Below are 22920 nucleotides of genomic sequence, written 5' to 3' on the forward strand. Positions count from 1 at the left end.
TAATGCGCTGAGCTGTCTCCGCCCTAACATGGGAGAAAAACTCCCACCGCCAAAAATGCTTGCAACGTTTGACTGCATTTGTTGAAATCCCCCAAGGAGGGAAAAGTTAGTAGAATGAAAACAAAAAAAAACTGTCTCTCCCACAATGCTTCCTGGAGCCTGTGGCAGTACTGGATCCGCAGGTCTCCCTGACAACTGAGCTTTGTCTAGACAGAAACCAACGTTCAGCTCACTGGATAGGAATTCAGTAAACCCACAGCCTGTCACTCTCACACTACCTTCAGCCTGCCTTTCTCACATGGGACCCAACAACCAACCAACCAACCGCTCTCACTGTTACAATAATCCAACATGCACCTTCCGACCAAATGCACCACTCAGTAATCGCACCACGCAATACAACCCACAGTAACACAGTAGTAAAAGATATCCAGATTGATTTGCTGAGCAGTGTTTTTCAGTTCTAATTTTGAAAGAATGTAAAACCTTGGAAGCAGACTGTCAGGGACAAACAGAAGCCTCACAAAATGTCAGCAGCACAATGTTTCAACTTGGTTTGTTGCAAAAGGAAACAGCAACTATACACCATTTCAGGCAAACCTTGCCATTCCTCAGAGTTCAACCAGCAATCTCCTCAAGGTTGCTGTCCCCTTTCCCCCACTTCTCCAGACATTTCCTGTATGGCTGAGCAATACAGACGCATGCACACATGCATGCACGTGCACGTTTCTTATGCATGATAGGTGACTTCGTTCATTATGGATCAGATAAAAGAAAATCTCTCTCTTCTCTCCTGTTTCTGTATGTTCCCGTTCTGTAACCTTTACTGTCTCTTCAATTTGGTATCAAACAGCTCCTGAGCTTCTCCGACGTGATTATCAGCTGTTTGTTGCCTTGAATTGTTCTATTCCTCAGTAACATTATAACATTACATGCTGTGTGTGTGCATGTGTGTGTTTCCCCCTTTTCAAGCAATAAATGATTTCTTCTGACTTAGACAAGATCATTTATGGTAACGCATTCTTTTACTCTGCAAGTATTGTATTATACAATATTGCAAGAATAACATTGATTGAGCTGAATATGAAACCTGGAAACACTATTGAATATACAGTAACAAGTAGCAATTCATATAAGCCTTATTTTGTCCAATATATTGCATCATGAGCTTGTGATTGCTGCATTGGAAATTATGCTGGATTCTGAAATGACTTAATCTGTTTGTTGATGTTAATCATTATAAATCCTTTAGTTTGAAGAACGTAGAAAAGTCTAATCATCTAATAACAGACTGAACTGTTTGAAAATGATATGTTTCCCTAGTTAAGAGTTAAGGAGTTCTGATGTAATTACAGCATGCCTGGTAGTGAGAGATGGTGGTGGCAGTGTGATAGGAGGCCTTTACTGCCTGCTTCCTTACTACTTATCATTACCAACAAAGGCTAGAGACACACAAAAAGGGAGGGCTAAGTGGGGGAAAAAATCCTCTGACCTCACTGACAGGAATGCCACCCCCTTCTCCTTCCTGTGAACTTTGGAGCGCCCCAGAGCTGAGTGAGCACTACACGATTCATAATGAACACAGGGGCAGGCAGAGCAAAACAGTAATGAACATATCAGCCACTAGGGTGGATGCCAATGTACAAAGCCTCCTTTTAAGGAGACTGTCACTTTTGTTTTCTATGACATCTCCCTGTTTGGACGCACCTGGTTTGACTCCTGCAGTCCTGATGTATTAGTAATCTGACCTTTGGCCTGATACTTTAGAGCCAAAGAGTCAGTATCCTCAGTGCTGAGAGATGTGCAGCAATGAAACATGGCTCATTAACTGAGAGACTGAGAGAAGACTCCCAAGCTCCACCTGACCACTGCATCATGAGAGGCAAATCAGGCCAAATGCTTATTAGGTTAGATAAGGATTTGCAGGTGTTTGCTTCTATTTGGAAAATGTCATGAATGGGAATTAAAATGTCTTATATGTCACTCAGAAATATCACAAAGATGAAATTCACAAGACTTGTCATTCATTTACTAGACTCCAGGAACAAACTTCACCCCATGGAATGTGGGTTTTCCATGCCCAGGGGCAAATATTTTCATCTTGTGACAGAGCAAACAGAACAGACCTCACCAGACTTCACATAAAACACAGTTTGCTATTTAAAGTCGTGGCATTTTGTGCACAGCAGATCTTTATGCACAGTGACTTTTTTTCCTTTCATTTACAGGGTGTGACACTGTCTGCCCCCTTAGGTGCAAGAGCCCAGAACATTAGTCATCTGTGGTGCAGTCACTCCGACACAAAATACATACAGTATTCTTAGCTGCAGATGGTTATCAACACATGACTCTAACTAGCAGTTGTCAAAACATTTGAAATAGTGGAGAGCAAAGATGGAATGCTGCGAGCATGGCATGCATTTATTATCATATATAAGCCTGCATGCATACCAACTAACAAAGTCCATGAAATCCATTCACAGGGTTTCAGTCATGACTTTAACTGGTCAACTGGTCGTGTCTCACTGTGCCAGGATCACAGGATGTTCTAAGGAGGCAAAATCGTTTCCTAGAATCTCAAGATCAACAGCTCAATTTCTTGAAAACGATACCAGAGCTCTGTCAATAAAAACAAAGCGGCACACTTGAAGACACATTATCACCCTGCAGTAAATCATTTACTTGAGAGAGAGAGAGAGATTTTGTATCTATATGAGCAGGTCAGTGAGACCTAATGTCTTCAGGTCTTCTTCTTCCAGAACCAAAAGTCTCCCTGAGTTGTTTCAGGATTAAGACATTAACTGACAAACATAATAATGCTGCATTCATTCAAACCATTGACCGGCATCTAACAGGGAAAGTATGTTGAGGGTTGGTTGCAGCAGTTTATTTGGAGAAAGGTGTAACTCAGGCTGAACCTGTTTGCATGCAGAGTCAGTCAAAGTCACATTTTTTACAGATATGCAAACTACCAACTATAGTAACAAGCTGCAATTAAAAATGACTTATGACAGGGAAATATTTTTTGCAACAGTTTTGTGGAGGTGGTGGTTTTAGCTTGAAACCAGTGTAACCAGTAACCAGAGGTTGGATACATTTTTCCAGGCGGCGTGCCTTCTTAACAGCTTCTCGGTCTTCCCTCCCTCCCAGACCTCTATGTTTGTTAACTGGAAGCCAACATTCCCTGGACAACGTGCACAGCAAAGATCAGTCAGACTCACTCTCAGACACGTGGCACAGGTTTATCTCTGCACAGTAGCACGGGGGCAGAAAAAGTGAACTAATCTGAGCGCTCATTGTTATGTCCTGCAGGTGACAATTCAACACACACATACTCGCATTGCAAAAGCGTTTCCCCTCAAAGGCCTTTGTGAAAGGACAGAGGCAAAGTGTGCACATGGCAGCACCTGGCAGGCAGCTGTGTGAAAACCCTGTCTGTGGAAACAGGATCTGTACTGGGAAATGCACCTTTGCTGCATTGCCAAGATGACTGCATATCGTATACTAATATAATTCATATGAGTCACATTGTAAACGGCAAAAAGAGTATAAAGTCTAAGTGGCAGAAGGAGGCATGGATAGAGCTGCTTCTGCTAGAGCTGCAACGCAATGATACATCTGTGGTCCCTGGCATGAATTTGATGAGGCTGTCTGTTCTACTTCAAACAGGGCGACGTTACAGCTGTGCAGCACGTGTAAGCACGGGCCACCGCGTGCTGACACTAGTCTAAATCCCACAATTATAAGTGCATAGTAAGATAGAATGCACATCTTTGAAATGGTGGCATTATTTGTACAAGCCTCTTCAAGCACATTTTGATTCCCTGAGAAAAGGAAAAGGCAGCTGAGCTTTGTGAGTCACAGGTGGTTGTAGACAATAGGGCCAAGGCTTGGCGGGAAGGCATTCAGCCCTTCATCGTCTCTTATAGGTCACACATACGTAGTCACATTATAACTCGTGGCATATGGTAGACAGAATTCTGTGTGTGGAGGTTTTGAAGGATGTTACTCATCAATCTATTGTTAGGATTGTAGGCTGCACCAATCAAAACTAGAAAGTAATCAATGTGGCTGCTGACCATAAATGCAAGGCATCATAACTGCTGATCAAAAGAGTATTAACCACAGTACTTCCTGCAAAGGGAAGGGCCAATAATGCATGTAGCCATAGCTAACCGGTATGAGTGGGAGTGTGTGAGTTAGCATGTGCTGGAGGGGGGGGTGGGAAAAAATTAGGTGGGGGTGTTCAGGAAGCGGATGTAATGCAACCAAGCCAAGCCAGCAGGAGGGAGGAAGATGACCATATTTGAGCAGATGCTTATGAAACAGGATAGAGAACATGCCTCGGATCCGACGCTGGTGGGAAAACAATGCAGTAAATGTGTAAATCACCTCCTGCACATACAGAACATTTGTCAACCCACACCTTGGTATTCAAGAGCTCAGGTTCCTCCTGTCCAATGGTTGGACTCACTGTCCATTCTCACTGTTCCACAGGTGTACAAAGCATGTAGGGGGAGGATCGGTTGTGTGGTGCATGGTTACATATATACACATATATATGTAACCAGGATATATGCATAATAAATTCAATCAGTCATTAGGCAACAATGAGCCATAATAGTTATATGATATCTAATATGTTCCCCACAGGTAAATGGAGCAAACATTACTCTCTTAAATGCAAAGGCCCCGGAGTGTAAGTTTTACCCTGCTGCAGGAAGAACAACAACCAGAGAGGTTTGTCTTTAATAGAACATAGTAACTTTAATTATTCTGCATAAAGGGGCAGCGTATCACACTGCAAAAGCGTTCTCTTTGAACTGGGGTATAGAGCTAATAGACAGATAGGTGCGCCATCGTGTGGTGGATGTTTATTACTGCAGGACAGAGACGTAAAAACTACATCCGTTAAAGCAACAGGGTTAAATCAAATGAAAGTAATGTGTTGAAAATTTAAAATCAGAATTTCCTTAAAATTCCTTTTAGAGAGTCATCTATGATACAGCACCGGAACCAAAGCTGTCACAGACATTCTGCAGCACTTCTTCCAATACATTCAATTGAAACTTTCAATTACGGAAACATTCTTTGCTTTTGGTGTCACTGAACATCCTGCAGTAAAACGACCTTTGTATAAATACAATAATGTTATTACTTGAAGAGTGCAGGTAATACCAACTAGTGACTAAATCAGGTTTCTTCCATTCTTTATTATTCAGATCCAGACCCAAACCGTGTCTCAAGTAGCAAGTAGTATTTTTTGTAGCCAGTGTGTTTTCTACTGTTTTCTGAAGCTACACCCATGAATCCCTTGGGTCCTGAGATCTTTGTTAGGGTCGTCATGGTAATAATCAATCCTTTCAGTAGATTAGCTGGTTTTAAATTAATAGTCATATATGATACTTTTCTCTTCATCAAACAGTTTAACCCCTTATATCTCCTGACTGCTACAGGCAACTGTTGCCATTACCCTGATCTTAAAAGTGTGTTTCCATGTTTTGCACGATTCTAGAGACATTTACAGCAAATAATTGTGTCTGTGTCACTTAGACTTCAATTGACACTGTTTTGTAAACGTTACTTCAGTTCAAGGAGTTGGACCCATTGTCGAATTATACTTGCAGTATTCAAATTTCAACAAATAACATATCAGAGCAATATGACAGTCCCACGATGTGAGTACAGCAGCTAACGTGTGTGTGAGTCTGCAGAGAGAGTGACCTTAAGGCTTCCAAGGTCACCTGGCCAGAGTGGCGGTAAAGTATCCCTGAGGCAGCATGACAGCACCTTCTGTTAACACTGTAAATATGAAGTCTGCTAAATATAAACACTTCTTGTACAAGCTCATGTTGTGCTCTGAGATACTGATGTAATGTTCTGGAACTGCAGTTTTATATCAACATCTTGTGCCATTAATTGTTGATATAGTCAGATCTACCTACCTAGTGCCACACATCTTCAGAGTGGTTGGCTTTCTGTTGATTGCTAAACATGGAAAATCTTGCGCACATATTTTGTATGCGGAAACATGTTGGTCATAGAATTCCAGTTAAGCAGTGTAATATGAAACTGTGTGATTCAAGAATAAGCAGCTCCATATGAATGTCTTCTATGTGTTTCTGATCATTATATTCTATCTTTACAGGCCTGTTTGTAAGTCAATAATGAAGCTCTTCACAAATATCAACCCTGCATAATTTCTTTGTTTTGATATTCAAAGTTATTATTTTGTGATTTGTTTTTCATATAAATGTTTATTATATAAAGTATGTATGGTATTATTCTCAAAAGATTTAAAAAAAAATATTACCAGAACACAGAACAGTTCCTTTTTATTTATTTCATTTTATTTTACATCCCAGGCGGGCCAGGACGGGGTTGTATGGATGCGGGGTTGTGTGACTGGGTTTCTGGGTGGGATGTCCTCTCTTTGTTTGTGTTTTTGTTTCTCTCTTCTCTCTCTCTCTTTCTCTCTCTCTAGCCTACATTGCTGTTTGACATCATCCTGTAAAAACTGTATTTACCCTATGACATTATTGCAATTTCAATCTACTTGTATTCTACCTCAGGGTCTACGTATAGTTTAACAACAACAATAGCATTAATAATACAACCTTGGAATGGTCCCTCGCAGAATGTTTCTTATTGTGTAGTGAGGCTAGAAGATTCATACTGAAACCTTTAATACAACACTCAACAGTTAATTACATTTGAAAACAGTTCTCATCCATCTAAACAACACTGGACAATAATGCATGAAAAACCAGTTGAGCTTTTCCAGATTGATTAAAAAAATACAAAACTGAAACATCACATCTTTTTCAACTTATAGGCTAACTTACTATATTGCTATAAACCTTCTTTCTCTCTCTCTCCTCTTCCCCCTCTTTCTGTATAAAAATGATCTCCAAAATATCCAACAATTGTATGCGCAATGTCCTGTAGAATGTTTGCTTCAATTAAACCAAATAGCAAAAAAAAAAACTTTTTGTGTAAATATACTATAGACATTACAACCCAAAATCCACACTCACACTCACACTTTAAAACAAACTTTAAATCAATTATCTTAAGTATTTGGTCCCTTTTTCCACAATCTAGGCCAGCTTGCTATTTGGTAAATATTCTACAAATGTGTTGAATATAATTCTAATTTTATTGAATCAATTGATGTTCATTTACACAAAAACTATGCCATGTACTTTATACTAATTTATATGCTAATGTGCCTTCTTTATACTAAAAGGCTATGATGTGTAATTTTCAAAATGCTTCTTTTCAGGACTCCTCTCCTTCCTGAGTTGCTGAGTTGGCCTGATTAGTCTCTCAGCTGCTGGTCATCACCTCCAACTCATGCAGAATCTTCAGCATCTGTCAGGTCATCAATCATTCCCACTCCCAACTGCTGGACCTTTGCCTGTTTACCAGTTTCACCTGTTTTCTCAACCATCTCAGGCAACCACCTGCACCTCCAACAGCCCAGTATGTGTATGTCTGTATCTTTCAAGAACCAACAGCCATTGTCAATAAGATGACGTAAAGAATTTTCACTCATTGACAAATATTGGGTTTAAATACCCAGTTGAACAAATATGTTGTTCAGTTCAATAGAACATTTATGGTTTTCAGGCCTTACAGTGGATACATAACTGCACAGTATGAAGAATGGAAACACCAAGCAAATAACTCCTGTTGAGAGTTTTATATTGCTGCACAAGCACCTATATGTCAATATGTCAGCTGTACTGAGTTTAGGTGTAACCTTTAAAAGAAAAAAGGAGCATTTCCCCTTTACTTTAAGGCCACAGTCCAGCTCCTTCACCTCAGCAAAGACCATCAGCCAGCGTGACATTGTGTTTGATTCACTTACTACCAGAATAAAGCTCAACCATTTTTATATATTTGTTTAGTGTAGAGCAAAGATTTGATTAGAGAAATAGACTTCACCGGGTGAATGAGAGGAAAAACACAATATTTGTCTATAAAATGTTTCTTTTATTGCTGAAAGAATACAACTTCTGTAGAAGGCGTCTGAATGTGATTCACAACAAGTTATTTGTTTTGACAATGAGGAGTCACCATAGTCACAATGCAAATATCTGATACTGCACCCGAGGACGTTTCAGCCTCCATATCAAAGTATTTTACAAAGTAAAAAGTTGATAATCCCGAGCTGTTACTGGCTTAGGAGTCAGCAACCAAGTATCACATTGCACCGACACCTGATTTAAAAAAAAATTTAAAAAACAAAAACGGGGGATGTTAGTCTGTCCTCTCTCTTTGGTTCGGAGTTAAATATATTCCATCTATGAAATGTGTAGCTAATTTGCAATACTGTGGGTGGTTCAAAATGAGGAAGAAAATGTAACATAATCTACATGAATGTGCTAAAAAAAATGTCAATTATGTTCTCTACCAAAAAAAAAAAAGAACGAAAACAATATTCACAAGCTCTCAAACGATCCTCTGCTGAATGTAAAGAAGGGAGTCAAAGGAAAACCTTTCTGTAAAAATAAGATTCGCCACAAAAAAAACAAAGAATTCATTCGCTTCTGGAGCTCTTCAACCACCGAGATTAACCTAACACAACGGATAAGAAAATGCAGCTCACTGAGGCAGTACCTGAAGTGAACACTTGTTGCATTATCGCCTAAATTCACCGACATGTCCAAAACCTGCCTTCAGTAAGTTTATAATACATCCATACTTGAACAAACTAAATAACACCGAGTCATAAACAGAACCAACTGGAAAAGGGGAAGATGAGAAGAATCATATTTTCTTTTTTTACCAAACAAAAAGGCAAATCATTTTCATGTACTGTTATCTTGTCATGTGGCTTAACAGGAAAGCTCCCTTTACTCCACGACACTGTCCACCGCACGCTGATGTCCATCAGCAGCCAAACGCATCTCGTGTCTCTTGTCAAATGGCACTACTGGGAGATTGGAGCGCCAACACTGTCCCCGAGAAGGGATTCAGACAAAATGAACAATGTCCTGTGATCACATGTCGTCCTCGTCATCTTCATCCTGAGAGGAACTGGCCTGCTGGGCAGCGCTGGCAGATGCTGCCGCCATCTGTGCCTGTTGGGCAGCCTGTTGCATCTGTAGCCATTCCTGCTGGGCCAGCTCTGCCTGCTGCTGCCGCGCCTGCAAACACAGTCAACCAACACATAGGCGTTGAAAAGAGAAACGCAAATTGAGCGGTAAAAACGTCATATGGTAAGCTGTCAGATTAGAGCTGAGCATCCTCGACCAATTCAAATATCACTTTTCCTGACTTATAGCAAGGCGGGCGGGAATATGTGACTGTATTATTGTGGAACGGTCCCTCGCAGAATGTTTCTTATTGTGTAGTGAGGCTAGAAGAAGATTCATACTGAAACCTTTAATACATCAACACTCAACAGTTAATTACATTTGAAAACAGTTCTCATCCATCTAAACAACACTGGACAATAATGCATGAAAAACCAGTTGAGCTTTTCCAGATTGATTAAAAATACAAAACTGAAACATCACATCTTTTTCAACTTTAGGGCTAACTTACTATATTTCTATAAACAAACACATCTTTCTCTATATGACACTGGATGTCAGAGCAGACAGCAGCCATGAGGGTAAGACATGTCAACAGGCTGTGGCAGTGTTAGAGGCCGCATTTAGTGCAGCTTTACACCCTGAATGTCACAGTGGCTGATGTCATTCTGAAATGAAAGAACGCTTCTTAGTGCTGAACACAACAAGTAACTGACAGAGCTCAACCACACTTGTGTGATAGTGGGATAACTGCCAGAAAGACAACAACCTCGGCAGGACTTCATCAATCGGGTTCTAAGGCTTTTAGAAGCATGACTATAGCTCTCTGCTTCTGGCATCATGCTGAGACTCAGCATCAGAGACAGGATGAAAAGGAAGATGAGCTATTCACACCCCTAACATGCATTACCCAGGTGGCCATTAGATGCAAAGAGTAGTGGCAAAGATATGACGTCATTTCAACAAAGCCTTTCAGATTTAGTTTGAAGTCATGCCTTGTGAATATACCTTAGCGAACAATTCTTGTTGTTGTCTGAGGAGCTCTTCCTCTGGAATGCCAAGGTTCTCTAGTCGAGAGCTCGCCTTCCTCCTCTTCAGTGCTACGGTTTTACACTCCTGCAGTACATCCTTTACCTCTGTGATGTAAGAGGCGAAGCCGAGGCTCTCTAGGGCTAAATAAAAACAAGAGGCAAGAGAAAACGCACGTCATTATGTATCCATGATCACATTAGTGAGTGAGAAAAGTCTAAACGTGTACACCGGCTCACCGTTGATAACGTGTTCGGGAGATATGGTCTTCTTGTCAGACTTGTTGCATATTTCATTGGCTTCTGAGGATATGAGGTGTATGAACTCCGTGCAGCAGTTAACCACAAGTTCCCTGGCGTCATTGGCCACTCGTACGTTGGGAAGAGTTTCTTTAATCATCTTATTAATCGCTGCCCTGGGAATGGTGAGATCGTCGTCGTTTCCAGAGGAAGAAGCCATCGTGGCAACAAAACAAAACAAAAAAGGTCGAAACAAACGAAAGCTCCGGCAGAAGACTTAGATGTGATTATTGGTGATAAATGTCCCGTGAAAGTGAACTACAAGGATCCAGACAAACACCAAACGCTCTGGTGTTAAGCAGCGACGCGGTCCTTTAAAGTTAGCCGGCTGGCTAACTCGCTAACTTCAGTAGTACCGACCTTAGCCCTGCTTTTATGCTCAAATAAACGAGTTCTTTTAAGCACACTGCTTCTATACGAAATGTCACAGAGAGGAAAAGAGCGAAGACATCGGAAAAACGCAAATAGTGGGAGAATGGTTCTGGCAGCTCAACTAGCTGACAAGCTAGCTAGTAGCCGTGGTCCCTGTCACAACACTGAAGACGAGTGGGAGTAGCGCCTGAGAGCATGGCTAAAGCTAGGCTAACAATGAACTGCCCGACATATGGAACTTCAATTGGTTGGGCAGAAGCGCCGAGTACAATAAAGTCGCCACAACACCGAAAGCTAAATTCATTATACCAAAGAAATAAGCTAAATATATTTTTTTAAACCCTGAAATTAATTGTTAATTCATTTAGAATTTGCTATTCTGGGCAACATTAGCTAAAAACTTATCCGGATATAACGTCAACCGGATGCTGTTAAATATCTGATACCGCCCTCTACTGTTCACACGGGGAATTACCAAAGCAGGGGTAATCATTATAGATAAAAACAAAAGAAAGTCACAGAAATCCAATTACATCCTTTTAACTTTTTAGATCAAATTAAGATCTTGAGGATATTTTTACGAGGAGAATATTCTGTATTGATCCATGTTGTGTGAGATATAGAGTAGAAAGTAGACTCCTGGATCAGGCTCTGTGTAAACCGTAGTCCTTTATCTCAAACACAATACAGACGTTACAAATTGTACTGGTCCTCATAATAACCACCTTTTTTTGAGAAACTGTCAAACACATGTATATGGTTTGCACTCAGCAAGGTGACATCTACCATATGAATTATATGTGTATCAAGTAGTACTTCATTTGATTCCTGGACTGTGTGTGCTTTATATGTTTGCTTAAAACTTCTATTGGTGTAATATTGGGCTTTGAAAGCAGTGAGAGTGTGGTTAAGAGAAAACAAGAGAACTTCCAGAAGCCTAAAGAAACAAGGGAGAGAGCATGTGTCATCTATTTCTTTATTTCTTCACAATTAGCACTACAGAGTTCCATGTGAACATTTCATGCAAGGCAAATTGCTGTGCCACTGTCAAACCATTAATAGATGTGTGAATATCAGAAACATAAACTATTATGTTACTACTTATATTACTACTATATTACTTACTAGATATAACTAAGTTAAGATTTGGGACAAGTATGCAATTAGTTGTTTTCCTTATCCAAGGTAAAGCTTTTTTTACTTCTCCAGCGCAGCAGTTTGAGGAAGTTCAGACTGGCATTGAAGACCTTGTCGTGTTCAAACACCATGGTATAAAAGGTTTCAATGGGGAGATCACCTTCTGGGTCAGCATACTTTAGGGTGGTCATAGGGGTGTAGAGCGGATTTGTCTGGTGACGAAAAGGGGGGTTCTTCATGGTAATCATTTTGTAAGTATGCTGTAGGAAAAGTAGAGATCAGACACCATATTGATTAAAGTGAAATATAGAAAGAAGTGTAACATTTAAAAATCTAAATAACTAGATACTGTTAATTTGCTGTAAGTTTATTGGGGGCAATTTGATAAATGAAGGTGATGAAGTAAATAAATGACGGTGAAATATGTCTACTGAGGTAGTTAAACTCTAATACTGTACCTCAGCTACATCCTCAGCAGTCTGTCCAAGGGTTTCAAATATCTGCTTGTAGTTTTTCAGATAGATGTCAGTGAACATGTCTGCAGTCACTTTGTCAGCTTTGCTGAGATCAGTCTTCAAGCCCTCCTCAAAGACTTTACTCTCAAACTCTGTTAACACTGGACCAGGTTCTATCAGGCTGATGCTGGGAAAGCAAAGGAAGAGCAATACGGCACATTCATAATACTGTTCTTTCTTCCAGGAAACTGAAGAAAGCATGTTGTCATATTTTCTCAGATTGTGTTCCTCACAAAGCAGATTAAACCTAGCTCACAGATATGCAAAACAATAACAGGTTTGTTAGGACTTATACAAAACATGCGTGTGGTGGTGCTGCCAACCTGGGTGTGGAATGGAATGTGCAAGAAGTTAGAGACGTGTTGAAGAGATAAGTGCTGGTTTGTTTCTATTCTGACAGCATTATAGAGGAATGCTGCTCCAACATGAATTATCTTTTACTTTAGTGACATGAAGACCACTTTAAAACTTGACAAAGAAACCAGTGCAAAATACAAAACCTGTAAGAGCTGGAGAAATAGTGTGACTTCAGAAGCAGCATGGAATGTGTCTTACTTCAGATTAAACCTTAGAGCTTGTATTGCTAAACTCTCACAGAATCCTTCCACTGCAAACTTTGATGCTGCATAGACATCATTGAATAAAATTCCTGGAAAACATAAAAAAAACACATTTAGAATTTAATTTTTAACTTTAAGACAGTGATTAAATGGATGACCATTAGATGCATCCTCACTCACCCTGGATGCCCATGACACTGCTAATGACAACAATATGGCCTTTCTTCCTCCTCTTCATATCAGGTAAGATTTCCTTCACCAATCGCACTAATCCAAAGAAGTTGGTATCCATCACAGTCTTCATTTCCTCTATAGACTGACACTCTATGGGTCCGATCAAACCCATACCAGCATTGCTTACTATGAGAGGAAAAGAGATTATGAAATGTGAAAATGATGATGTTATTATAATGTAGGTATGTCTGGGGATCTTAGCAGTACTCATGAAAACAATTTTTATACTTTGTCATGACTCTAGCTTTAGCTTTATGCTTACTAAGAATGTCCACTCGGCGCTCAGGCAGGCTGTCCACACAGGCTTTGATGGAGTTCTCATCACAAACGTCCAGTTGTTTGATTTCCATGGTCCTGCCCAGAGTCCGACCTGCCGCCTCCACTAGGGCCTCACTTTTCCTCAGGTTCCTCATGGTGGCATAAACTAAAACATAGAATATAGAAACAAGAACTACAACGTTGAATATAGAAACCACACCCTGTGATGCATGAAGAGCTTTTGTTTTCCACTAATGCCAACATCAGTGAGTGAGGACAAAGTGCTCAACTGCAAATCTGCTAATAGGTGTTAAACACACTACCAATTTACTAAATACAACAATTACAGCTTAAGTTCTTAAGACGTAATCCTATGTTCTTGTGGCTATGGTCTTAAACTGTCATTATGCTGTTTGTTTGAGATTCTTTCCCATAAGCCTGATACTGCTTTGCTACCAAATAACCAAACGAAATCATGCATTTCCATTACCATTAATCTTAATCTATATAATGTTCCATGTACGGCCTGCAATGTAAAAATGAGAGCTCATTTGTTAAAACAGATGATTAAAAAAATGTTTTGAATGTGCATTCCCAGAAGCATAACCTGAGTAAACTAAACAGATACGAGAACAACGATACGCGCGCACACACACACACACATACACACATATATATATACATACAGGTAACGTGAAAGATCCTATACATGAAGTTATGTTTGGTTTTTGTCACCATTACACAACAATCCCTTTGTTCTGCTATTTCCTTGATTTTATTTACATTTTCAATCACATAATACTTGTACACACACACACACATATTTATACACACAGGTAACATGAATGATTGATATGACCTGGAATTCAGACGAAAAAATATGAAATTACACTATTTGATGAATGTCTTTGCTGCTAAGCAACCATGTGGATAAGCTGAAATTCTATTTTCTTCAGCTACCAGCCTGATACAGACATTACATCTGCCACTGATACATAAGTTAAACTGGAGATCTTAAAGAAGCACATTTTTCTCTTTGATTTCTCTTGATGTATTGCTCCTCATTACACAATGATAAAACTTCAGAAACGCAGTTATCTGTCAAGACCAGTTTAAACAGAACTTGTTCAAATTTACCCATGAACCGCTTCTTCTCATCCTTTGCAATACGTGCAGCCAAGGCCAGGCCAATTCCAGAGGAGCAGCCAGTGATGAGTACAGACTTCTGGGTCATTGTGTTGTTGTAGTGTTCGTCTTGCAGCTCCACATCAGAATGAAAAAGAACAAAGGGGATGAGTACCTATAAAGCACTTTTATAGCCGGCTAGTTAATCCACAGGTCTGCAACTCAGCATAATCACCTTGTGCACGTGGATTGAAGATTATCATAACGCATGGCCAGGTGATATAGATGGCTACTGAGCAAACTCCTTTTCATGTGCATTGATCTGTGAGTTAAAGAAATTGTGACCACAACTAAGTTATTGATAGAAATACGATCACACAGGTTTTGAAAAGATTTGACTCTTTAATTCAAATGTTTCAAATGGAGACTCTCTGAAGCTGAATTTGCCTTTGCAATCCAGGTTGTACGAATGCTTACACAAATCATACAATCTTTCATAAAAGAATAAAAGAATAAGGGCATCCCTGTAAAAGCAAAGAAATAAAACCTCAAACCCATAGTAAGGCCACATTTCAGATCAAAGACGGTGTGTTGTGTTTGTTTCTACCGGATCTTTAGCCTTTAATGTACATTAAACCATGAAAACAATACGACATAACATGTACACCATAACATATTGTGATCTAGGATTTATAAGATTCTGTCTTTTTTCTATTTTCTTTCAGTTTGTTTCTGTCTCCGTCATTCCTAAATATGCTTTCTTAATACATTTGACTTGACTTAAAAAAAATCACAATTAAATTAAAACATATAATTATGCTTAAATATCCCTTGATATTTTGTGGTTTTTATTTCAAAAACAGTATTTTGAGATACTAAGTTCCTAACAGTTTAGCATGAGACGGGGGTCAAACAGAACACAAACCAGGAAGAAATACTTGTAATTCCCAACTCATAATATGTTTTACAGTAACAGTTGATATGCAATGCGTGTTTGCAGTGTTTGAGTTACTCCTGCTTTGTGTTTTTCTACTTTAAGGATTATGTCATTAACATAATCAAGCACAGAGAGAGTGGATGCAAGTAGTTGAGATTAGATTAGGGCCTCGATCCTCTCCAAAACACTCTTGTCCCACATGGTACTGTCCCAGGCCTGGAACCAGCCAATGAAGGAGAGAGGCTCCTCCCCCTGCTTAATGATGTTGATGGGGATACTTGAACGACCAGCAGGGTCAGAAGTCAAATAGTCTGCAGCTGTAAGGGAAATAAAAGCATCTCTCATATTATACACAATTTCTCTCTTTTTACATTACATATGGTACACCGTCACCGTGGGTTCATATGGGTTAAATTATTTACAAAGCTCAAGTTAGCTTACCAATTTTCTGTGATCCTTTTTTCTCCACTTCATTGGCTTCCTTTCCAATCCAAAGGAAGAGCTGATGGAAGAATCAAACACAAAAGATTTAAGTACAAGGAAATAAGAGATTTAACAATTACCATTTTATTTAAAATGATGGCACCATACCTGCTCCCAAGTGTCTAGCAGCATTACGTCATCAGTGGCCAAATCCATCTGTGTGAATGCCGATGACACTTCATCTGCCTAAACATTGTAAGTGATCAGTAAAAAGCGTAGTACATTACCATATATATATCAATTAAATGAATGAAAAAATAAATACTTACTCTCAGCACACCAGTCTTGTTTGAACAGCCAAACAGCCTTGGAAGGTGGACTGCATTCATCAGGGACTTGGAGGTCTGGTAAGGCTTCTTTCCACCCAGTGCAGTCCAGAAGCCATCTGGTGTTTTTTAACATGATGTAAATAAATGTGATACCATCAGTGGTTGTATTGGAGATGATTTAGAATAGCAAGCTTATGTCTAGTTTGTCACAGCTGAAAAAGTAAGCTACGATTTGAGGTCAAAGGAGATCAAATTTTGCGAGGGCAGAGCCATCAGCCAAACTGAGCAAACTGGGGAGAAAGCTTATAGTCTGGGAGGCAACCTGATGTTGATTCATCAAAAGGCTTTTACAAATGAATGAATTGTAAGCTTTCAAAATAAGAAAGAGGTGAATACTTTCTCAACCCACTGTATTTATCAATTTACAGCACTCACTCGGCTCCTTGGACTCGTCCACCGCAGTGACAGTTCCTCCAAGCAGGCTGGCAACATACTTAGCTGCCTCTATCTCTTCATCAGTGGCTCCCTTTCCCTTCCATTGGAACAAGGAATCAGGTGTCTTCAGCACAAACACATCGTTAGTGTTCAGGGAGTCAGCAGAGGGCCCGACCTGGATCAGTGAGAGGAAAAAGAGAGGGAGCAATTTGAATGACTGATTCTTTAGCTCTTTATCAGTTCATGTATGCTCAGTGTAATAAATGAGGTTGACCTCAACAGCCCGTGTGGCTTTGGTGGAGCTCCTGCGGATATGGAAGAGCTGTGTGCTTTTCGGCTGGCTTTGGCCTCCTTCACGAGATGTTCCACCTAAGTAGATGACCAAAGGGTTCCCCGAAAACAGGCTCACAAGATGAGGGGGCTCTTGGCCCTGAGTGACAATGACCTGCAATAGACAGCCGTGGAAATAGGTCATTCGAACTGGACTGTGAATAAAGACATCTGCATGATTGAATGTCAACAATAAACAATTGTAAATGTCATTTTGGTTTAATTTCTGTTCGTTTTTGATGTTCTTCAAGTGGCTTTATATGGCCTTAAAATTGTCCAAAAATGCAGCAAATAGCCGACAATTTCTATTATTTGTTTGTTTGTTTTTGACTAGACCAGGGGTCGGCAACCTTTATAACTGGGAGAGCCAAAAAAGGCAAATATTTCTAAATGTATTTCATTGGCAACCACAGTTTGCGCTGCGATAAGTCAAAGGGGATGATAATCACAGTATAATTATTTACAGGGAGCTGAAGAGCGTGCGGCTCTTCAGCTCCTCTGCAGTGGCTATGGGAAGCTGGCATATGGACAGTTAAGCATATGGTACTGTATGGTTTGTTTTGACCAAAAAACACTAGCCGAATCACTACTCTCTTCCTTTAAGTATCTTACCTGCACAGGTGATCCTCCCATGGACTCGTCCAGCTGAACAGTGATAAAAGCTGAGCCACCCAGTTCATCTTTAGAGCATTTCAGCCCTTGCCTTAAAGCAACAAAAACACAACTTATTCATAAATTTTATTCAACCAAAGAAAAAAGAAATAACATAGTACAAGTACTTAGACTTACTTACTTTTTAACACATTTTGAGACTGTGCCATATTGTGTTTGTATGTATTACTATAGTTTTTATCTTGTGAAAGTGATGTTTTGTTTTGTCTTGGACGTCTTTAGATTCAAGGCATCATTGTCACACTCACCAGGTGTAGATGATATGTTTCTCCCTTCCTCCGTCACTGTAGGTGTACAGCACCAGGTAACAGTCACCTCCAAAGAACTGTCCATATTTGGATGGGTCCACAAGTACCTTATCACCACCTTCCACACGCCAAATCTACAGACACATGTACACATGTAAGTAACACACTGAGAATTGAAATAGCGAAGATGCAACATGAACAAATTTTCACTTATGACCACACCTTGACTTTCCCAGAACCATCATCCACCATGCCGTGCTGAGCAGCCATGATCTTGTCACTGTGGAGCTTGGAGGCGTCAAAGGGAACCTGCTCCACCTTGGCAATGGAACCAATGGTGTAGGCCTTTGTTGGGCCAGTGGTCTCATCCTTGTCTTGCCAGTTAAAGAAGAACTGCTTGAATAGGGTGGACTCGTGCCATTGCCCCAGTATATGGACCTGGACATGTTGGTGGTGGGCAGAATAACATCCATTTATATGTGATATCCGGAAAGACATTGAAAGGTTTACAAGACAAGAATCTACTTTACCACGCCACTACATTACCTGAGTGTGCTTGGGGTAATTCTTCTTTTTGATGAACTCATCTGCCATATTGATAGCAGTGCTGCGCTCAGACATGCTTGCACTTGACCCTGTAGTTTGGGGTGTGGTACAGTGGTTAGTGACTAGAATAATAAACTCAGCAACGCGTTCTCATTGCACATAACCACAGATTACTGACTAGATAAAAGTTAGGTAAAACAAAAAAATTAAAAAGCCACAATTACAAAACAAACAGCATATATACTCAAAGATTGCAAAAATGTATTCAGACCTTTCCAAACAATTATCATATTGTCTCCGTGGTTGTCTAAGATATAGCATTCTTTTGGAGAGAGCACGTCTTGTTGGAATGGGTTCTTTTCAGCCACCAAATTTATCTTCATAGAGCCATCTGCATCTGATACCTACAAAGCAAACAAAGATGCTCAAATTATCTGCATCCATAGAGTGAAATTATCAATCATTATAGATATAGTTACTATTTGACCTCTAAGAATGCATTATATCTGCATACCATGTAAAGACATGCCATTCTTTGGTTGGCCTGATCAGCTTCTTTATCAGTGATGGAGCTGGATGAAGGGAGGTTTGCAGGCTTAGGTCCAAGCACCTTAAAATAAATGCATTCATGTGAAGAGAAATATTCTAAGATTGCTACACCAGCTTCAAAAAGTTCCCAATGTTGCCTGTATTAAACTATAATAACTTTGGAAAATACATTTTATTAACAAAACAAAGTAAAACATCAACAACAAGTTATTAAGTTAAAGGATGAATGGAGACAACTGAGACCCATGCATACACAGACAGAAGGCAGGAAAAAACTAATCAAATCAAATTAAATCAAATCACTTTGATGATGACTTCTGGTTCACCGTCATCTTCATCAACCATGTGCATTTTAATGCGGCCTTGTCTCTCATTGTCACGAATATCAATGGCGAGCTCACTGGCTTTCAGGCGCTCCCAGCCACTGCACTCACTTCCATACCAGATGTAGATGCTCTATAAATCCAAAGAGATGAAAGCATGAATAGGAGACACAATTCAATAGCATTACATAATTCGATAGGCCTGAAGAGTGTACTGTCAATCTTCATTATAATGTGTAGATATCACATTCATCAAATAGATCACCTCTCCTAAGTCAATGATGAAGCAGTCTCCTTTGTTAAAGCTTTGCCAGGTCATATCCACTTCATTGGCCCTAATGTGCCTGCGTCCCTTAACGTGAAGCAGACGGGGCTCATTTGTGTCGTTGGTCACTACATGTGTGAAGCCTGAGCTGACCCCACCTTTCTGTGATAGGTACAAAATCACAAATACAATCAGAAATAAAAACATTAAATACAACCAGTAGATACTGAAATGTTGTACAGTATATGATGTAAATGATAGATGTATAGATTCATGTCAAAGGTTTTGCGGTTTTAACTTGCAGATTAGTGGTTCAATTTCAAATTTGCTATTTCCATTTTACTATAGAGAAGCAGTGTCTGCTCCTCCAGCTGATGACTGAGAGCTGCTCAGTTTTTTTGGCAGTTCTCCAAAGAACCCGAGAGAGCAACCAAATGAGATTCAAAACAACTTAAAAAAAACCATTGTGATGTTTTTAACTTTTCATATAAACACAGCCTCTTTAAATTGAATTAGGATATAATACTTTCACCAAGGGCCCTTAATGACCATGCACAATATTTGCAAAGTGGACACTGGCATTTGTAGTATATTAAGCAAAAACCTAAGACATGCATGCAACATAAACAAACAAACATCATGTATATCTTACCTTGTACCTGATACCAGACTTGAAGTAGCCTTGGAAGTCGAGTGACTCATAATTTTGAACCTCGCGAACCTGTTTCGGGGAGCCGCCCAGGAAATTATCAAGCTGGCAGGCAAGGATGGCAGCAGCACACATCTCGTCCTGGGAACATTTCTCGCCTATGGAGTCCCAAATATTGGATAATGAATGATTGTCAAAAATATATACAGTATATAAGAACATGCAAATGATCATTTTGAAGATTTACTTTGTGTTGTCATTACAGAATAATCAATCTCGAGCCATTACCTAGCCATATGTGGATGTCATGACTTTGAGCAGATGCGGTGTGGAGCACAATGTAAGCATCCTCATTGTAGAAGATCCCATGTTGTTCTTTGGCGACAGGTTTTATATCCATCTTCTCTATCCGCCACACCTGCAGGCCTTTCACTTTCCCTGCAGTCTGGAATTCTTTGTGGGATGCCATGGTGCTCAGGACCTAAGTAAAATAATAAATAAATAAATAATGATAATAATAATAATACTAATAATTAGTAAATGATAATATTAATAATGATAATTATTCAAAAAACAATACACGTATTTATTAAAATCAAATTAATGTGATTCAAATTGCAAATACAATCGTAAATATTTGACAATCAAGACCTCATCATTAATATGATTGTCTTTTCCTCATGAGGTGATAGAAAAAAATCACCTCATTTGTGTTCATAAATGTACATTCCACTATTCTACGACATAATTAAGTTTCATATTTAAAGTCTATTAAAGTTTCTTAACCCCTAATACCCTTTTCACAAGACCAAAAACACAAATAGCTGTTTCTTGATTTAAAATGATGAGAATCACATTATGTGCCAGGGTGTGTCCACAGCTTTGTCAATCTCTAAATGTGGATGTGCAGTTTTCAGTTGGAGGAGCCACTCCTCAGACAAAGCCAGAAGCAAAATGCTGTGCAAGCTAATAATTATGATAATAAACAATAATATGGCATTTTCATAGATATAGTCTTAAAAAGATCTATCAGGAACAGCCTTTTTTCATGCCAACATAAAAGTTTCCGGGCTGATCTTCAATGAAACTGTCAGAGGCGATATGGGACTTGACTTGACTTGAATGATTTGGGTGTGACATCTACATAGTGATCCTGCATCTGTTTTACTGTAGCCTAGGGTATTTTGTTTTTGTTTTGTTTTATTCTATTTTCAGTTGGCTGGTTACTTGTTACTTACTAAAAACAATTCAGTTATATTCTGTCCTTAATATAATATACTGAATTCCATTTGAACTGATTTTATAAACCAAATGGTTTCAAATAGGAAAGGTCTCAGTGCTTCTTTTCAAAGACGCAAAAAACTCTCAGTAACTTTACAGCAACTTGATAATATCAACAATGAAATAGAGCCAGTAGGACTATCATAAATACTTATCATAAAGACCTTCATAAATACTAACTGACCATGATTTAAGTTCAGTGGCCTCACACAGATACTTATTTTCCATAAAACATCGAGTGCATGTAAAGAGTAATAAAGTATTTCATTTACCAGGTCTGTGAGAGGACAGTTGCAGGATGTGAGGAGGAGAGAAGGCTGCTGCGTCGCTGCTCAACTTGATTTCCACACAGCTTCTCTGCACAGCGAACCTGCTTACATATACAGAGAAGGCGTGTCTGCATGTCCCTATCCAACCTGCCTGAACTCACTGACTGCTCTCAGAAACGCCTCCTGTGCAAACGTATGCTGAACAATCACAACGCAGGCTATAACTTCTTTAATTTATTATATGTCAGAGTCTTTTAAATGTGAGGGGAGCTTTTGCGCAAGGACTGATGAGGATTGAAGGATTGATTGTTCCACATGTGAATAGAGATTATAGAGATTAAAGAGACTGATCATTATCTAAATGATTTAATGCAGCTCAAAGAATAGAAGTCCGGCCCCTCAGATTCAAACCAGTTTCTGTGTACTACCACAAAAAAAGCAAGCTTTCTTTTTCAATATTTCCTGTAATAATCTATTTAAAATGCTCTATGAACATCCATATCATATTATTGTAAGAATTTGCCAAATGTATCTAAATTAATATAAAAATGTTGGGTGTTCTACTTGGGTGTATGATTATTCAAGCAAGTGCTGGTAATACAGTCACAGCATGTTAGTGTGGCTGTGCAAATGCATCTATTGATGTGTGTCCAGATGGCTGACCAGCTATTCTGCGTTCATGGTTCTCCTCGCTTGAGCCACAGCTATCTTGAGGCTTTCTCCGCCGCTTTGGTGGTATGGCGGATGGCTCATCTCTTCCTCACTCCTTCAATGCCCTGCGTACTGAAGGCTCTGGATGCAGAGCCCTTGCATCCAACCTCTATTGGGAGACATCTTCCTCTACATGCGGCTTGTTGACAATTGCTGACCAGCCCATCGTACTTGGCGAGCTTTCTCTCAAAGGCCTCTTCCAAGCGGTCTTCCCAAGAGACTTAGCTCCGACAGAACTGCTTGTTTGGTGGATTCAGACAGGAGAACGATATCTGGTCTCAAGGTGGTGATCATAATGTGGTTGGGGAACATCAATTGCCGCTCAAGGTCTACCAGCAGCTGCCAAACCCTCACAGAGGCCAGGTAAGCTGCAGATGTTT

General features: G+C 39.6%; 3 protein-coding genes across 3 annotated transcripts; all 3 read right to left on the reverse strand.

Moving 5' to 3' along the window:
* Positions 1–7983: 7983 nt before the first annotated feature.
* On the reverse strand, positions 7984–11170 carry dr1 (down-regulator of transcription 1). The gene is made up of 3 exons (XM_076141516.1): positions 10313–11170; positions 10053–10216; positions 7984–9155 (listed from the first exon to the last, which is right to left on the reverse strand). The coding sequence occupies exons 1-3, from the start codon at positions 10530–10532 to the stop codon at positions 9009–9011; spliced, it is 531 nt and encodes a 176-aa protein (XP_075997631.1). The 5' UTR covers positions 10533–11170; the 3' UTR covers positions 7984–9008.
* Positions 11171–11860: 690 nt separating this feature from the next.
* Positions 11861–14831, reverse strand: LOC142991398 (retinol dehydrogenase 8). Its single transcript, XM_076141515.1, has 6 exons — positions 14586–14831; positions 13453–13614; positions 13137–13316; positions 12952–13045; positions 12340–12523; positions 11861–12141 (listed from the first exon to the last, which is right to left on the reverse strand). The coding sequence occupies exons 1-6, from the start codon at positions 14680–14682 to the stop codon at positions 11908–11910; spliced, it is 951 nt and encodes a 316-aa protein (XP_075997630.1). The 5' UTR covers positions 14683–14831; the 3' UTR covers positions 11861–11907.
* Positions 14832–14955: 124 nt separating this feature from the next.
* On the reverse strand, positions 14956–21957 carry scinla (scinderin like a). The gene is made up of 17 exons (XM_076141508.1): positions 21833–21957; positions 20568–20760; positions 20283–20437; positions 19631–19792; positions 19346–19498; positions 19008–19103; positions 18765–18897; positions 18494–18582; positions 18170–18385; positions 17948–18081; positions 17640–17730; positions 16972–17142; positions 16698–16872; positions 16263–16378; positions 16102–16179; positions 15952–16012; positions 14956–15827 (listed from the first exon to the last, which is right to left on the reverse strand). The coding sequence occupies exons 2-17, from the start codon at positions 20746–20748 to the stop codon at positions 15667–15669; spliced, it is 2172 nt and encodes a 723-aa protein (XP_075997623.1). The 5' UTR covers positions 20749–20760; positions 21833–21957; the 3' UTR covers positions 14956–15666.
* Positions 21958–22920: the final 963 nt, after the last annotated feature.

The sequence above is a fragment of the Genypterus blacodes genome, unplaced genomic scaffold (genome assembly GCF_046128005.1).
Source record: "Genypterus blacodes isolate CSIRO-AG114 ecotype Tasmania unplaced genomic scaffold, CSIRO-AGI_Gbla_v1 ptg000019l_1, whole genome shotgun sequence".
NCBI classification, from domain to species: domain Eukaryota; kingdom Metazoa; phylum Chordata; class Actinopteri; order Ophidiiformes; family Ophidiidae; genus Genypterus; species Genypterus blacodes.

Bases quoted from the DNA above. Each gene is read 5' to 3' on its own strand.
- scinla (XM_076141508.1), bottom strand. From the start codon at position 20,748: ATGGCATCCCACAAAGAATTCCAGACTGCAGGGAAAGTGAAAGGCCTG. The intron at 19,104-19,345 runs GTGATTTGATTT...ATTTATTTTAAG, and splicing joins AACCAGAAGTCATCATCAAA to GTGCTTGGACCTAAGCCTGC. The intron at 17,731-17,947 runs GTGAGTGTGACA...TGTTGCTTTAAG, and splicing joins AAACATATCATCTACACCTG to GCAAGGGCTGAAATGCTCTA.
- LOC142991398 (XM_076141515.1), bottom strand. From the start codon at position 14,682: ATGACCCAGAAGTCTGTACTCATCACTGGCTGCTCCTCTGGAATTGGC. The intron at 12,524-12,951 runs GTAAGACACATT...TTGCTTTCCCAG, and splicing joins GCTCTAAGGTTTAATCTGAA to CATCAGCCTGATAGAACCTG. The intron at 12,142-12,339 runs GTACAGTATTAG...CTTTTCCTACAG, and splicing joins CTGCTGAGGATGTAGCTGAG to CATACTTACAAAATGATTAC.
- dr1 (XM_076141516.1), bottom strand. From the start codon at position 10,532: ATGGCTTCTTCCTCTGGAAACGACGACGATCTCACCATTCCCAGGGCA. The intron at 10,217-10,312 runs GTGAGCCGGTGT...GTTTTTATTTAG, and splicing joins TCCCGAACACGTTATCAACG to CCCTAGAGAGCCTCGGCTTC. The intron at 9,156-10,052 runs GTATATTCACAA...CTGTGTTTGCAG, and splicing joins AACAAGAATTGTTCGCTAAG to GCGCGGCAGCAGCAGGCAGA.